Source organism: Talpa occidentalis, unplaced genomic scaffold, assembly GCF_014898055.3.
Source record: "Talpa occidentalis isolate TD23 unplaced genomic scaffold, MPIMG_talOcc4v2.1 talOcc4.12, whole genome shotgun sequence".
Taxonomy (NCBI): Eukaryota; Metazoa; Chordata; class Mammalia; order Eulipotyphla; family Talpidae; genus Talpa; species Talpa occidentalis.
Genome location: NW_023601212.1, coordinates 7,022,392 through 7,039,691, shown reverse-complemented (window position 1 = coordinate 7,039,691; position 17,300 = coordinate 7,022,392). Strand labels below are relative to the sequence as shown.

Below are 17,300 nucleotides of genomic sequence, written 5' to 3'. Positions count from 1 at the left end.
AGTGCTGCGCTTAACCCTCTGCGCCACCAGGGAGGCCCTTAAAGATTTATTTATGCATACAAGAACTGTGGTACAGGCCCAGGTGTGGGGTGAGAGGATTCACCAGAGACAGAGTGACAGAACAGGCAGACTGTACACTGCTGAGGGAAGTAGCAGGTGAGACAGGAGAGGTCTGCGCTGCCATGTGGGTCACCTCCCTGGCCAATCGGGGATCGAACTTGTGCTGCAGTGGCTGTGGACAGCCTCACAGTGTTATGTTTAACTCCTTGTGTCACCAGGGATGCCCCTGTATATCACTGTTTTAGATAAATATGTAAGCTCTCCCAGGGAGAGCTTTCTCGGTCTGTATTATGCCCAGAATCTCAGGTCAAAGCAGGTCATTCTGTCCAGGCTCAGCACACTTGCGTGGCATCGCCGTCAGGAACAGAGTGAGGCTGACTCTGGCTCTGTTCTTGTCCCCAAAGGACGTTTTCTTGGGATAGGGAATTGTGTTCAGGGTTTTCCATGTTTTGCAAGTCGATGACTGTCAGATCCTCACTCCTTTGCACAGAGCATGTATTTTCCTCTGACTGCTTTTTTCTCTTTAGTTCTTTCATATTTCCTGTCAGGTGCTGGGCATCTTGAACCCGTAACTTTATGTCTTTCAGCAAATTGTGGGAAGTTTCAGCTATTTGTTTTTCAAAGATTTTCTTGATCCTTCCTGGGACTCCAGTTACACATGTTTTTACCTCTTAAATCCTGGGGCCTGGGCCTCTGTTTATCCTTCTTTCAAACTTTTCTCTTAGAAAGTGGATGAGTCCTATACTATCTTCAAATTCACTGACTCTCTTTTCATCTCCAATTTACTGTTCCATCTATACAGTGAATGTTTTAGTTCAGAAATTATTTTTCAGTTCTACACTTTCATTTGGGTATATTACCTTGTTCTTCTGAGGTTCCCCTGTTTGAGAGCATGGTTACAACTGTCAGACTGACATCTGTCTCTTAGTTCCCTCGTCTGGGTAGCTCAGCTTGTCTTCATCCACTGTCTTTTCTTCCCCTGAGTGTAGGTTGTGTTTTCCTGTTTCTTTTTTTTTTTTGAAGGTGATTTTATTTTATTTTTTTATTTTTTCCTGTTTCTTACTTTGAAAGATTTTTTTATCCTCTTCTGGACATTGCAAATGGTACTTTGTAAGCATACTGGATTTGCTACAATCTGAAGAGCTTTGGGTTTTTTTGCCTGGAGGGTTGGTTTAGGGCCATTAGCTTGTCTGGGCTAAAGCTCTAGCTCTTGCCTGCCTGCACCCAGTAGGCAGCTGAAGCACATTTCTGTCCTTTGACTTTAGAGGGCCTGTGTGGACTGTGCTGCACGCACATAGCTCTAGGTCGGCCGCAGATTTGGACCGAGTGTACATGCAGAATGTAGTCACCCCACACTCTGCCCTCTGCTTTGCCCTGTGCTCGAGAAAAGCACAGAAAGCCAGACCCTCACCCTGCAGCAGCTACATGCCTCCAGTGCTCCCACTGCCTCCTTGCACCCAGCAGTTGTCTTTTTTTTTTTTTTAAAGATTTATTTATTTATGCATACAAGAGCTGGGGTACAGGCCAGAGATGCGGGGGGTGAGAGGATTCACCAGAGACAGAGTGAGGAACAGAACAGGCAGATTGACCAAAGACACTGCTGAGGGGAGCAGCAGGCAAGTCAGGAGAGGTCTGCTGCACCACGTGGGTAGCTCCCTGTCTGGGGATTGAACTCGTGCTGCAGTGGCTGCAGATAGCTTTATAGGTTGAGTCCTAACTCTTGCGCCACCAGGGAGGCCCACCCAGCAGTTGTCTTTAAATGACATTCGTGGGAGCCCTGATGGGTAGAAAGTCAGATGTCCTGGGAAGTGGACTTCGCCTGCTCCAGAGCCTTCCTGAAAGCTGAGGGCATCCTGGGCCCCCAGAAGGCAGATGAACAACGCTTGCTTCTGCTCCTGGGCTGTTAGGATTGGGCTGCAGGGTACATTCAGGTTTTTATTTGAACTCTGTCTATATTCAGTGCCTGGGGGTACACCCAGGGGTACACTCTCTCATCATTTGAGGGGCTATCAGACTCCCTTCCTGTTTACATCCCACCCTCTGTGGACAAGGCCCATCTCTCAACACTTGTGACAATCTCCTGTTCTTTCCCTTTTAAATCATTAATAGTCATGAGCCAGGCTGCAGGCAGGGTCATGTGGGCGCAGGGCCAGCTTTGGGGCTTCCTGAGGAGATGTAGTAATTGGAAGCCTGTTGGAAAAATATGGTGATGCTTGTTCCGTTGGACCAGCTCTCGATCATGAAACATTCATAAATCACTGTATGGCTGGGAGCACTCCCGTGTCTCTTGGCCTGTGGGCCTGTGCTGGGGAGGCTGAGGGTCTGGTCAGGGAGACCCTGTGGTTGGCCGGTGCTGTGGGACCAGAGCCAAGCCTGGGGGTGCAAGGTCAGTGGGAGCAGTTGCGGCCAGGGTCTTCTGCCTGGGCTTCTTTGCGTTTGCCACCCTGGTCTGGGGAGGTGGCGGACCATTGAATTCTGCCTCCAGGTGGACAGCTAGGCTGTCTAGCAGTCACTGCTGTTGCTTAGATGGCAGGGGGCTCCTCGAACCTCCCAGCGCTGGGTGGACTTGCTCTGTGGCCCGTGGTGACCGTTCACCTCGTGGGCAGGCTTGGGTTCTCTCTGGGGCTGCTGTGGTGACATCTCTGGGTATCTCTTGCTTACAGTCTGGTCTGCCTAGGTTTTGTGGGCCTCAGTGTTCTTCCCAGGTGACCCCAGCTCCAAAATGACCTGGCCCTACCACTGTCCCCTTGCCACGGCATTTTTACTTTAAGCCCCCATTGGGTTGGCAGTCTGAGACTTTCCATCACCAGAGGCCCCTCCCCGGGGGCCCTCAGGTACTCTGTCTACAGCAGGCAGTGGCTCACACATGGCCCTGCAGGGACTGTAGACACGGCAGCCTTTCGGCTCTCTGTGTGCTCATTCTTAAGATGGGGCACCATGGTGAGAGGCAGATGTGTGTATCAGAGTCTGTGGGGAACACTGTCATGCACTTTCTCTCTTGCAGAGAGGAGTTAACCCCAGGGTTGCCTGCCACCCCCGATGGGCCCCATTTGTCCTGTGGGAGGGCAGGCAGGCCTTGGGCATCTCAGGGTGGCCCTAGGGTGATGGGGGCTGACTGGAGGCCAGTAAGAAACACCCAGGTAGGATGGAAAATGGCACTGACCCTCTGGATGACATAGTTCCTAGGCAGCTGAGCCCTTCCTGATCTAGAAACAGGAGCCAGCAGGACACACGGGTGACCATGCTGGTCTGGGTCCCTGAATTGCAGCAGCACAGGGTAAACCATCACCCCATGTCCCACACAAGGATGTGGCTCAGCGTCAGGGACAGACCACTGGGTGTCAGGAGTGGGATTCTTCCCAGCTTTGAACTTTGCAGTTTGTTAAAAGGTGAAACTAGATGACTAAAAAAATTTCCATGCTCAGATATTCTGTGTTGAAATGATTCTTAAAACTTTGTAGTTCGAGGGCCTCCCCGGTAGCGCAGCTGTTGAGCTCTGGGTTGCAAAGCTGCCTGCAGCCTGTGCAGCGCTGGTTCGATCCCCGGCCGCTGGGTGAGGGTCCCACATGGCGCACAGACCTCTCCTGCCATGCCCACTGCTCCCCTCAGCAGTGTATTTCGTCGGTCTGCCTGTTCTGTTCCCCGCTCTGGGTCTGGTGAATTCTCTCACCCTCCTGTGCTTCTGACTGTACCCAGTGCTTGTAAAAATAAATAAATCTTTAAAAAAAAAATTTTGCAGTTCGAGGGGCCTCTCTGGTGGCGCAGGGGGTTAAAGTCTCAGCGCTATCAAGCTATCACCAGCCACTGTGGCTTGAATTCAATTCCGGGCCAGGGAGCTAACCTCATGAGCATCAGACCCTTCCTGTCTCCCCACTGCTCCCCTCGGCAGTGTATTTCAATGGATCTGCTTGTTCTACTCCCCCTGCTGTCTCTGGTGAATCCTCTCACCCCCTGCACCTCTGGCCTGTACCCCAGTTCTTGTATGCATAAATAAATAAAATAAACCTTTAAAATAAAAAACTTCAGTTATAGAAGATGTCAGGTAAAACATGCGCATAGAGGAAACAGTGAGAAGCCTCTTATATCTACTTCAGCACAATTGACCGTAGCTGCCTATTGCATCCCTGTTCCCAGGCCCGGGAGGGTCCTCAGGAAAAACCTGGCATCCCGGTTAGTGTGTGCTGAGACGGCTCTGTTAGCTATAATGTGTATACTGTAAAACTGACTCATTTAAAGTGCACAATTCAGTGGTTTTCAACAACTATCACACCCAGCAGCCACCCATAGGCTGCCCCCAACCCCTGGCGTCAGGAACCCACTGTCTGTCTCTGTGATATACCTGTTCTAGGTATTTCATGCCAGTGGGATCACGCATGGTGTGACCTTTTGTGTCTGGCTTCTGTCTGAAATGATTATTCCTGTTTCAGACAGACAGTTGAATTTCTGACTTTTTTTTTCCTTTTAGGCAAAATACATCTCTCAGTGCATTGATGAAATCAAGCAAGAACTGAAGCAAGACAACATTGCAGTGAAAGCAAATGCTGTCTGCAAGCTGACCTATGTGAGTACCACGAGCACAGCGCTTAGGGCTGGGAGGCCTCTCTGACTGCACCCAGATGCTGGCACCCAGCTAGCCACTCGGCCATTTCTACCCTTCCTTCCACCCGTCCCTCCTTCCATTTGTCCTTCTCGTCATCCATCCTGCTACTTGTCCATCCATCCATCTGCTCATCCACCATCCATTCATCTGTCTATCCACCCACCAGTCAGACATTGGTACCATCTCCCTGGGTGCTGGCTGGGTGGATACATAGGTTTAGGGGGCTCAGGGCGCTCTCAGCTTTCAGAAGGACTGAAGTCCACTTCCTGTGGTGTCCATGGAACTCCTATCAGACTGAGCCTTCTGCAGATGTTCTTTAAAGACAACTATCCCCGGGGGCACAGAAGCCACTGGGGAGCACTGGAAATATTCAAGAGAGAGGAATGCCATGTGGTACAGGGTGGGTGGACCCCTGCCTGTGAGTGACAATCACCATGCCTTTTCAACAGTTACAAATGTTAGGCTACGACATCAGCTGGGCTGCCTTCAACATCATAGAAGTGATGAGCGCTTCCAAGTTCACGTTTAAGGTAAGATGCAATGGGGCTGGGAGGTGGCTGGGGTCTTCTAGAGGACTGGGGGACCCCTGGGCATCCCTGAAGGTCTGTTCTGTGGCCAGAGCCACAATATGTTGGGGGTGGTGTAACCTGCTTGTTCTCACCATGCTGAGGAGTCCTGCCTGCCAGCATGAGCCTGTTAGCTTTCACAAGTGGACTGACTTCAAGTGATTTTCAGATGGTGGATTTAGGTGCAGGACTAATTGCTTGGTTTTAAATTTTTTCTTTTTTAAAACTTCTTAAAAATTGTTTTGACAAGTGAGGGAAATGTGGGAATTATAAAGAATAGTGAGGTGTTAGCGAGACTCTATAATCCTGTCATTCAGAAATCATTGGTAACTTTGGTTCTGATTCTTTTAATTTTTTTTTTTTTTTTAATGTTACAAATTATAATTTACTGCAAGGCATTTTTTTGTTTGGTCAAATACTTCAAGGTTCATTAAAGGAATTTTGAAATGGGGTCTCCCCGGTGGCACAGCAGGTTAAGCGCAGAGCTGTGAAGCTGTCCGCAGCCTCTGCAGCACAGGTTCCATTCCCAGCCAGCCAGGGAGATACCCACATGGTGTGGCAGACCCCTCCTGTCTTGCCCGCTGCTCCCCTCAGCAGTGCTTTCGGTTGTCTCCCTGTTCTGCTCTCTGCTGTGTCTCTAGGGAATTCTCTCACCCTCCTGCGTCTCTGGCCTGTACCTCAGCTCTTGAATAAATAAATAAATCTTTAAAAAAAAAGGAATTTTGAAATGCAAAAAACACACACGAAAAGAAATAACTGACAAAAAATAGTGGTAACCTAATTTTTCTAGTCAAACTTTAACCATAAATATCACCTCCATGGTTTTTGCCAAATTACTTGTTAACACTATTTACATAGTATTTTTCTTTCAGTTTTATTTTATTTATTTCCTTTCTTTTTCCTGATGTCTTTTTAGAGCCTAATTAATGATTTCAAAGGAAACTGTTAGAAATGGCCTAGGTCTTTAAAAAAAAAAAATCCATTTCTAGCTTGTAAAATTAGGAGATCTATTCAAATGCATACTGACAAATAACCCCCCCCCTTTTTTTTTAATTCACAGAGCTCTATTTTAGATGCCTTTAGGCAACCAATTGAAAAAGTATTAAATACAGTTTACTCAGAGTTTGCCCTCCACCACAGCCCCTTCTAACCCCGCTGTTCTCTCCTCCCTGTCTTCCCTCCCCACCTCAGATAGTTTGAAGTCAGGTACCGTGACGCCTTTATTGCTCTCCTTTTTCCTTACGATTGCTTACTGGTTTTGGTGAACAGTCATTTTGGTTATTTTGATTCTCCGCAGCCCCGAGCATGAGATACCTTTTCATCTCCTTATGTCATGGTCTAAATCCTTTAATAACATCTTGTAGTTTTCATCATATAAGTTCCTAACCTTCTCGGTTAAGTGAATCCCTAGGTATTTAATTCTTTTCATGTTATGAATGAAATTATTTTCTTAATTTCTTTTTCTTCTTGTTTATTGTTTGTATATAAAAATGCAAAAAAATCCATTGGTTTTGTAATATGCCACTTTGCTATCTTCATCTATTGTTTTCAAAAGCTTTCTGCTGGGGTCTTTAAGGTTTTGTATATATAGTATCATCTGCAAGGAATGATAGTTTTACTTCTTTTCCAACCTGGATCCCGTTTGTTTCCAGTTGTCTAATTGCCTGGCTAATAAGTAAGCAAAAATGGATGACAGTGACACCCCTTGTCTTGTTCCTGATCTTAAAGGGAAAGCTTTCAGTTTTTCACCATCAAGTATTTTATTGGTTGTAGGTTTGTGATATGGCCTTGGACTCTGTCTGTTCTGTTACTTCTCTTTAGTTTATCCCAAAGAGCTCTCGCACCATTTTCTTCTTAATTCTTTTTTTCTTTGTTGTTTTATTTGTGTGTTCACCACCACTGAGCTTTCATACTCACTAATTCTCTCCATTATTTGCATTTGTCTACTGTCAAGGCCCTCTACTGTATTTTTTAATTAGGTTATAGTGGGTTTTGTTGTTTGTTTTTTTAGATTCATTAGTTCTAATTGTAGCAGTCATATTTTCTATCTTTGTTATGTTTCTGTTTAACATCATCCTTGTTTTACTGAATTCGTTAAGTATGATTTGTAAGTGTTACCTTAAACTCTTCTTGATAGATTCTGCAGTTTGCTGAATTGACACTCTTGGGGCTTTTTTGCTCAGACATTTGAGATATGTTCTTTTGTCTGTTCAGTTTTAGTTTTTATGAGTTGTAAATAGGGAATATCCTTTTCTTAATAAATTAGTTTCATTCCGCTTCTGTTAAAATCAGGGTGTAATCATCAGTTTTATAGTACTATCTTTAGGTATCTATTTCACAACTGCCTCTGCTTCTATTCAGACAGCGGGGGTGCTGGTGCTGGTGCTGGTAGGACGGAGCTGGGTGGGTAGACATTGAAAGAGCACTTGCAGCAAGCATCACGGTGCAAGCTCCCCACTGTGCTTCAGGTACTGGAGTTGTCTGTTGAGGATCCACAGTGACCCTCTTCCCCAACTCTGGCCAAAATGTCTTACATACTCTCATGCCAGCCTTAGCTTCTAAGCTGTAGTTGGACCCTAGATATAGGTCTAGGTGATGACTATAGTTGATTGTTTGTTTATACATGCACTGGGTACTGTCAGAGGCGCCGGAGGGTGAGAGAATTCACCAGGGTCAGAGCGGGGAGCAGAGCAGGCAGAGGGACCGAGGTACACTGCTGGGGGGAGCAGCGGGCGGCAGGGGAGGTCTGCGCGCCATGTGGGGGCCCTCCTCTGGTGGCCAGGGAGCAGCCGGGGATCGAACCGGCGCTGCAGCCACGGGCAGCTTCGCAACCCAGCACTCAACTGCTGCGCCACCTGGGAGGCCCCCATGATGGCTATAGTTGAGACAGGCCACAAGCCTGGAGTTGTTCTCTGTTTTTGGCTGGGGCAAGGGAAGTACAGCAGGTGTTTCAAATATGATGACCTCAGGCTGCAAGTGATAGTGAGGACACAAAGGTAATCCAGCTTGGCTCTCCCCTCAGGCTCCACCTGTTCAGATTGAAAATCTCAGGTTGAAGCCACACCCTCACTCTAGTTCCCCAGTAGAGCACCCTCTGTTCTGTATGCCAACTCTCTGCACCCCCTTCTCCAGGGCAGTACCAGGTCTCCAACCTTTCCAACCTCTGGTGTAGGCATGTGCCCCCTTGAGCTGACATCCACAGGGAGCTGTCTGCAGCAGCTGCCCTCCCCCCTCACGGCTCTGCAGTCCTGGGACTACTCCAGATACTGCCCTTTTCTGCTCTGTAGTCCTCTGTTGCCATTCAGGGGTTGTTGCCTTTATTTTGTGGTAATTTAATTTAGTTGCAAACATATAGAGGAAGTGGCATCTTCACTCTGCCATAATTTTTGGCATACCAGATCTTTCTTTCAACTGTATCTAATATCAGTGAAATTGTGGTTTACAGACCTGGCTATGTATATTGTTAATCAAGTTAAAATAAATTTGGGGCCTCCCTGGTGGCGCAAGGGGTTAAGACACAAGCTATGAAGTCATCCGCAGCCACTGTAGCATGAGTTCAATCCCCGGCTGGGGATCTACCCACATGGCGGACTCACCCGCTGCTCCCCTCAGCAGTGTATTTATTTCAGTCCATCTGCCTTTTCTGTTCCCCACACTCTCTGGTGAAGCCTCTCACCCCCCACACCTCTGGCCTGTACCCCAGTTCTTGTGTGCATAAATAAGTAAACCTTGGGCCTCCCTGGTGGCACAGTGGTTGAGCGCTGGGCTGCGAAGCTCTCCGCAGCCTCTGCAGCACCGGTTCGATCCCCGGCTGTTGGCGAGGGTCCCACATGGCGCTCAGACCTCTCCTGCCATACCCACTGCTCCCCTCAGCAGTGTGCTTCGGTCCTTCTGCCTGTTCTGCTCCCTGCTCTGGCTCTGGTGAATTCTCTTACCCTCCCACGCTTCTGACTATACTCAGTGCTTGTATAAATAAATAAATAAATCTTTATGTATCTTTTTTTTTGACCAATTGTATTACTTTTTATTTTATTTTTTATTTTTATTTATTTATACAAGCACTGGGTACAGTCAGAAGTGCGGGAGGGTGAGAGAATTCACCAGAGCCAGAGCAGGCAGAAGGACCGAAGTACACTGCTGAGGGGAGCAGCGGGCAGCAGGAGAGGTCTGCGCGCCATGTGGGACCCTCCTCTGGTGGCCGGGGAGCAGCCGGGGATCGAACCGGTGCTGCAGAGGCTGCGGGCAGCTTCACAACCCAGCGCTCAACTGCAGCGCCACCGGGGAGGCCAATAAATAAATCTTTAAAAAAAAAAAAAGGAAAGAAAACCAGAGCTGGGCCTCCCTGGTGGCGCAAGGGGTTAAGCACCACACTATGAAGCAATCCACAGCCTCTGCAGCACAAGTTCGATCCCCGGCCAGCCAGGGAACAACCCACATGGTGTGGCAGACCTCTCCTACTATGCCCGCTGCTCCCCTCAGCAGTATATTCAGACAGTCTGCCTGCTCTGCTCCCCACTCTGTCTCTGGTGAATCCTCTCACCCCCGCCCCGTCCCGCCCGCATCTCTGGCCTGTATCCCAGCTCTTGTATGCATTAATAAATACATCTTTAAAAAAAGAAAAGAAAACCAGAGCTGATGATGACTTACTGTGTCTCCCTGGCTGCCAGCAAAGTCACACGTTAGTAAACGGGCTCAATAGATTTGTCAAATCTTAGAAGATTGTTGTATTTCAGAGACCCACACTGCGAGCCCTGGGGGATTCCCTCCTGCAGTTTTAAAGAAGCTGGTATGGCTCCTGAATGACCTGGGGGTAGGGGCCTCAGGGCCTCTTCATGAGCGGTCCCCATCTCACCACCGACACCTTCCTCTGTTCGGCTCCACAGCGGATCGGCTACCTCGCTGCTTCCCAGTGTTTTCACGAGGGAACTGATGTCATCATGCTGACCACGAACCAGATCCGCAAGGTTGGTGCCCTCCCTCGGCTGAGCACCTCTGTCTGTGCCAGAATGTCTGTCTGTGCCAGTGTCTGTCATTCGCGTGTGGGAGTTAGCAGCGCTGAAGGTGGCAGGAACTCTGTCCCTGAGGCCCTCCACCAGCGAACTGTCTTCTGCCTGTCGCTGCAGGCCTCAGAATCCACCGAGAGGGGAGTCTGGGAAATACCATCCACCTCCCCTTCTCTTCTCCTTCCCGCTTCATAGTTGGAGGACCAGCTTTGCCCGTCCCTCTTCTTAGCCCCTCTCCCAGCTGGCAGAGAACCTGCTGAGGCGATATGCCTTCCTGGCCAGGGACTTGTGAGGCAAACCCTGTGCCTGTTTTCAACCACATGTATTTTTTCATGTTTTAAAGCGGGTTTTGGTGACCACTGGGTTCCTCTTTGGCCCAGAACTTTGAACGTCTTTTTTGCCATGTTTCACATGGAGACCCAGCCACCCCTTCCAGTCTCCTGACACATTAGGGGCTTGGTGGCCCCAGGACTCACAGATGCCCTGTACAGATGCTGAAGCCCCATGAGAGTGGGTGCCCCCAGGGGATAACCTGGTAGTGGGCTGGGCTCCTGGGCCAAACTCCATGGAGCAGGCAGACACTGCAGGCACTGGCCAGTGTGTGGGTCTGAGGCTCCAAGCCCACCACACTCATATTTCTGAGAAGACTGACTCACAGCTGAGGCTTGGGGAGGCTCCTCCTCAGCCAGGTCATGCAGCAGCCCAGGTGTTGTAGATGCCACAAGGCTTTGAAGGGGAACTTAGTTGGGAGCAGCTGGTGGATGGCACCCAGTGGGACTGGACCTTGGAGAGGAAGGAGAGGTGGGAGGCCAGGGGGAGAACTCTGAGTGGCAGGAGGGAGGGTGGAAAGGCCCTGGCTGCTTGGGTAGCTGACATGAGCCAGTCCTCCTTTGCTTCCTGCTCCCATTGAGATCTGTGCAAGCGGCTCATGTAGCTTTGCTCTGTTGGGGATGTGCCCAACCCTGGGATGCCCTCTTTGCTGTCACAGTAAGGTCTAGACAGGTGACTAGAACTGCCTGCCGTTGCTCCCTCCTTGGCCTGTTTCCCTCTTCGGCACAGGGGGCCTGTTTTCGTACAGCCACAGACTGCTGCCACTAGCTCTCTGCTTCATTCATTTTCAACAAGCCTGTGACTCTGAAACACCATGGCCCAGGCCTGGCTAGGGCTCTCACTGCCCAACCATCATCTGAGTGTCCTCCTTGCAGACCTCCGTCCTTAAAAAGCCCCATAGCACACCGAACCGGAAGTCAGCTGTTCAGGGGCATGTTCTGTGCAGTGCGTTCTGATGGACTTTACCTAGCCTGGGCCGCAGTGGAATTTTAAAAGCCAGCATTTCATCATTACCACAATCTGGAAAGTTGACTCTAGTTTATTCTTTACTCCATAACATATAGGGAGTTTGGGGAACTTCTTAGGAAAGTCCCTAGAATACAGTTGACACGCAGTGTTTTCCTAAGTGTTAAAACAGGGCTCTGGGACCTCCCTGGTGGTGCAGGGGTTAAAGTCTCAGCACTTTCAAGCTGTTGGCAGCCACTGCAGCATGAGTTCGATCCCCGGCCAGGATGCTGACCCACATGGTGCAGCAGACCTCTCCTGTCTCACCCGCTGTTCCCCTCAGCAGTGTATTTCAGCAGATCTACCTGTTCTGATCCCTACTGTGTCTCTGGTGAATCCTCTCAAATTCCCCCCTATACTTCTGGCCTACCCCTAGACTCTTGTATGCATAAATAAAATCTTTAAAAAATAATAAAATAAAACAGGACTCTAGGCAGTTACAGTGGGCACTGCCAAAGTTGGGTCACAGGTGGGTGACTTCAGAGATTGGGGTATGTGGATTTCTGCTTGCTCAGGGACACCTTCTGTTTGCCTGAAAGATGAAGTCAAGCTGATGCTTTTTTCCACTTTTGGGACGATCCTGGAGGAGTTGTCCCCAGCTATTGTAGGGGAGACACCCAGTGAAGCAGAGGTTCTCAGATTCCACTTTGGAGGACTGCCCCATGTGTGCCTATTAGATGGGGTTCTCAAGCAGGGAGCTACCGCTGGAGCTGGTGACTGATACTAGCCTAACCCCCCAGCACCGGGAACCGGACTGTGCCGCAGGGTCTCCCCTAGACCTGTCCAACTCCCCTCTGAGTGGCAGCATGGCCCTGGCTACTTGTTACTCGTCATCCAAGTCCAGTTCCAGGCCTCAGTGCAGGGCCAGTGGGGACATGCTAGGGCCAGGCCATGCTGAGTCAGCACAACCCCTGCCCTGCCCCCACCCTGCTAACCCTCTCATCCCTTTCCAGGACCTGAGCAGCCCCAGCCAGTACGACACCGGCGTTGCACTGACTGGCCTGTCCTGTTTTGTTACCCCAGATCTAGCCAGGGACTTGGCCAACGACATCATGACACTGGTGAGTTGGAGAGTGTGCCAGCACCCCTCAGTCTTTGCTCTCTCACATGATTTGGGCCAGACAGGTATTTGGAAAGCGAAGGCTGAAACATCACACCAAGGTCATTTGGCCCTGAGAAGCAGACCAGGGTCCCGGATAAGGTGGAAAACCAAATCCCTGTCTCTCCTTCATCACCTGTGGGGCCTGGCCTCGGGCCACTGTCATTCTGCTTTCAGATCTAACCTTTGAGGCAGTCGTGCAGGGGTTAGCTCTGCATGAGGTGTTTGCGCGGTCGCTGTCTTGCTGAAGTGTAGGTGAGGGGGCATCTCAACCGGCAGCAAGCCGTCAGGGCGACCCTTTCCTTTCTCCATCTCTGGTGCCGTTAATTTTCATGTGGCCACAGCACAACTCCTGGCTAAGTCTATACAAAAGGCAAATCCCCCTGTTCCTGGTGTCAAAGGTGTCCAGAATCTTGTTCCTTAACAAGCCATCCTCTTACAAATTGTGGCCCAGGGCCACTGCAGTGAGCCTCCAGCTAGTGGGGGACTTTGGAATGGTCTGGCCAGCCTGTGTGCTGTGCGTGTGATCAGGCGCCAGCGTGTGTCTCCAAGACTCACGAGACCCAGTCAGCTTCCAGAGCAGGCCCACTGGCTGTCCTTGTAAATGGTCGTATCAACTCACAGCCCGACACTCACTCACGTGGTATCCATGGTGGCTTCTGCGCAGTCAGGACCTGCAAAGCTGATAGTAGAGCCCTGGGGCACTTCCTGAGTGGGTGCCGTGGCCTTGGTGAAAGCATTGAGTTGCTTGTGGGGCACGTTCGCGCTGGGTCACAGGGTAGGGTAGCTTTCTCAGCACAGCTCCCTGGGCCCTGGCAGGTAAGGAGTGTGCCCACCTGGCGAGCGGCATTCCTGGCCAGAGTATAGTCCCTGGGAGGGGCAGGAGCTCAGAGCAGCACCATGTGGAGCTGTGCGGGGACCAAGGCCCTCAGAGTCCTGCTGTGGGGCCGGGCCTCAGGGCCAGGAGCCTGAGCCCAGTGTTGATGTGAGAGCCCCCTTCCCGCGTGGCCCTCTTAGGCCCCCTCCCCTCACTCCTCAGTGGGCCCAGGTGAGCTCAGGAGAAGGGTCTCAGCCTGTGAGGGCAGGCCTAGGGATCCATTTCGTCCAGGCACCATGTGGTCCCTGTGCTTGGCGGGGCTCAAAGTCTAGAAGCCAGATGAATTGGAGAGGGGTTTCCTCCAGGTGGGGGAGGTGAGACACGGAGGTGCAGGAGGTGAGGGGCAGGTGCAGAATGCAGTGGCAGCACAGGGAACTGTCACCTCTACTCCTGCAGATGTCACACACCAAGCCGTACATCCGGAAGAAGGCTGTGCTGATCATGTACAAGGTCTTCCTGAAGTACCCCGAATCACTGCGCCCTGCCTTTCCCCGCCTGAAGGAAAAGCTTGAGGACCCCGATCCTGGTTGGTTTAAGTAGAGTTAAGACGGGGCGTCCCCAGCACGTCTCCAGAGGCCTTGGTGCGGGTGTTGTCAGGAATGAGTAAGGGGACACTGGGTCCTGGGATGGCCCCAGACCTGGCCCTTGGCCCCCTTGGGGAGTCCCTGTGCAGTCTGACACACCCCCTGTTTTTGAGCACCCTTGATTGTGGCCCCCCCAGCTGCGGGTTCCCCTGCCATCCCCGGCCCGGCCTGGGAACTGCCCTCCTCCTGCAGCCCTGTTTATCAGTGTGGGGTTTAGGAACCAAGGCCTGGGCATGGGTTGTGCCTCCTCGAGGCCCGCTGGGCAGATGCCCACACCACACGCTGGGGCACCTGACTCCCTCTGGCTGGCTGTGTCAGAGTCATGTTCCCACGTCTCAGCCTGGTCCGCACCTCAGCTTGTTCGGCCTCCTGCCATCCTCTGTCCCTTTCCAGCAGGGACCCCGGCTAAGACTGTCAAATAACTGTGGGTCCGGGTCAGGTTTGTCCGGGGATCGGCTGTGTGTCAGGAGATGTCAGGTGCAGAAGGTCCTAGTTGGGGAAGCAGGAGCAAAGCGGTAGGTGTGGCAGGTGTGCCCGACCAGAGCACGGGGGTACCAGCTCAGGGGGACCCTCTGCACTTGGGTCTCTCTGTCCCGCCGCAGCCCTCTTCTCCAGGAAGTGCTGCCTGTGGGGGCAGCCCCCAAAGCGGTTGGGGTCTGAGCTGTGCCCACTGGAGATGGGCTGAGGAGGATGCCCCGCCGGTGAAGGGGACATCCCTCGTTGAGGATGCCTCCCTTACTTCACAGGGGTCCAGTCAGCAGCAGTCAACGTCATCTGTGAGCTGGCCAGACGCAACCCTAAAAACTACCTTTCCCTCGCCCCACTGTTTTTCAAGTTGATGACCTCTTCCACAAACAATTGGGTCCTCATTAAAATCATCAAACTGGCGAGTATCCTCCCCACCCTGTGGAGGAGCCCCTGCACGTGTCCTTGAGAGGCCCGGGGTAAGGGTTGGAGTCGCGTGGGCGGGAAGCCTCCACAGTGTGGTGGGGTGCGCTTCTCGAGGTCACAGACAAGGACCCACACGGGCCTGTTCCTGCTGTGAGTGACCCTGGCTTTTCCCTCCTAGTTTGGTGCTCTGACCCCCTTGGAACCAAGGTTGGGCAAGAAGCTAATCGAACCTCTCACCAACCTGATCCACAGGTAGACCCTGGACTCCCTGTCTTCAGGGTGACTGGCATGGGAGGGTTGGGCTGTGAGGAGAGTCTCAGAGAAGTAGACACATGAATTCCCCGTGTGTGATTTTCTCCAAATGATCTGTGCCTTTGGGGCCAGCCCCCCTAGAAAACCCGGTGGCTTTTCTCCCTTTAATTCAGATTTTGAAAGAGCAAATGGTAAAAATAATCCAAAGGAAGAGAGGCACCCTGCTTAACCCTGCCTGCTCATAGCTAAACCTCAGCGGTCTGAAGAGCTTCAGATGACTATGTCCCTTGTCAATTCTAGAATGTTCTAAAGAGTTCCCATGCCACTTAGGATGCCTGTGGTTGAATTGTGGGTTGGCACAGGAGCTCTTGCTCCAGGAAGCCAGGTTGGCAGTCAGGGGGTCAGGAGGAACAAGGCCGGATCAGGTATTGTGCTGCTTGCTCCGCTGTGTGCAGCCTCCCTCCCTCTGGGGTTGTTCCCAGGCTGGTAAATGGATCAGAAGTTAGGGCATCACTGGATAAAACCCATGTCTGGGCTTGGCAAGGTCTGGTTTTAAATAATCAGTTGTCCAGTTTGCGACATACAGAGATTTTCAGACTCTAAGGCCAGGATCGATGGACGAGCAGCTTCCTCACCCTAGAGCTTAGGTGGCTAGGCTCCACGGTGGCACCTGTGAGAATAGCAGTGCAGTGGACACATCGAGTGCCCCCACCCTCCTTGGCCACTGCCCTGGGCAGTGCTCATCACACACCCAAGGTGACACCTGGGCCATGGGCATTATGCTCTGTGTGTTGTGGCCACGTCCAACTGTCCCTTGGGCTCCCCAGTCAGCATAGAGCCAGGTAGGGGTCGAACCCCTTCTGTGCTCCCAGAGCAGTTAGAATGTAGCCTTTGTTCATGGGTGTTTCAGAACTGAAAGTTCAGGAGCGCAGACCCCTATCATGGGAACCTTGCAGGTGGTCTTGGCTGTTGGTGAGCAACAGGGGTACGCCTCTGTTCTTGGGGTCATCTAATGACCCTGGTGAGAGAGACGGTGGGCTGGCCTGAGAGGGCACGGGTGCGGGAGGGCTGGGCTGAACCCCAGGGCCCTCGATGAGTGTGTCCTCATCGGCTCCTCCCCACCTTCACCTCGCGCCGTTCTTCCTCCAGCACATCTGCCATGTCCCTGCTCTACGAATGTGTGAACACCGTGATCGCAGGTGAGTTCCCACGGAGGGGCTGGGGACTGGGTGGGGGTGGGAGGGGCTGCGACTGGCCAGTCCCGGGCCGTGCCTGAGTGGTATCAGGACTCCTGGAGTTGGGGTTCTTGTCTCTGCCTGCACCTGAAACCTCCCGTCTAGAGCCCCTTGGAGGTGTGAAGAGCTCAGTGGTCCTCTGCAGCAGCAGCTACCACCTGTCCCCGGGTTCAGTAGTGACATCTCTTATCCAGCCCTTCCACCATACCTGCCAGTAGGACCTTGTTTCTTCTAAAACAAATCTCAAAATATGAAAATAAAGAAAGCAAATCTCAGGCACCATGTGCAATTTCCCCTGTAGAGACTTAGGGTAGGGATCTGTAACACAGCAATTTTGGGGCAGGATCGCATGCCCTCTTGGCCGCCCTGGGGCTCCTTAGGTCTCCATTTGAATGAGCCAGGCCACCTGGAGTGGCCAGCAGTGTTGATCTGCTGGCTCCCCAGTCATTGCTGCCGTCCCAGCGGCCGTCTCCTAGTTTATGGCCGTGTCATTCTGGGCCTGGTTTCCCAAACAGGCTGCTGGAGCTGGCGGCTCCGGGGCTGCAACTTTTGGTCACCTCTGTCTGCCTGAAGCTGCAGGGAAACCAGCCTTATGGCCCTTCCTTGCCTTGCACCACTTTCAGCTCAGGCGACCCTGACTTCTTTGCCACCATCGTACACCTGTGTCACATCCCCTGTCCCTGAGGTTCCCATCTCCCTGGATGGCCTCTCTCCCTGAACCTCCCTTCCTGGGAGGCAGGCCCTGGCCCAGGCTCTGCATGAGCTGGGCATGTCCCCAGGCCTCAGCGACAGTAGCTG

General features: G+C 51.7%; 1 protein-coding gene across 2 annotated transcripts in view; it reads left to right on the top strand.

Moving 5' to 3' along the window:
* AP3D1 (adaptor related protein complex 3 subunit delta 1) overlaps positions 1-17,300 on the top strand; it is a 42,542-nt gene that overhangs the window by 9,470 nt on the left and 15,772 nt on the right. For both annotated transcript variants that reach the window (XM_037504993.2, XM_037504992.2), the window contains exons 2-9: positions 4,526-4,621; positions 5,110-5,190; positions 10,110-10,190; positions 12,518-12,625; positions 13,937-14,066; positions 14,871-15,010; positions 15,194-15,267; positions 16,417-16,466. In XM_037504993.2, the coding sequence (XP_037360890.1) occupies positions 4,526-4,621; positions 5,110-5,190; positions 10,110-10,190; positions 12,518-12,625; positions 13,937-14,066; positions 14,871-15,010; positions 15,194-15,267; positions 16,417-16,466 (760 nt within the window). The remainder of the gene's footprint in view (positions 1-4,525; positions 4,622-5,109; positions 5,191-10,109; positions 10,191-12,517; positions 12,626-13,936; positions 14,067-14,870; positions 15,011-15,193; positions 15,268-16,416; positions 16,467-17,300) is intronic.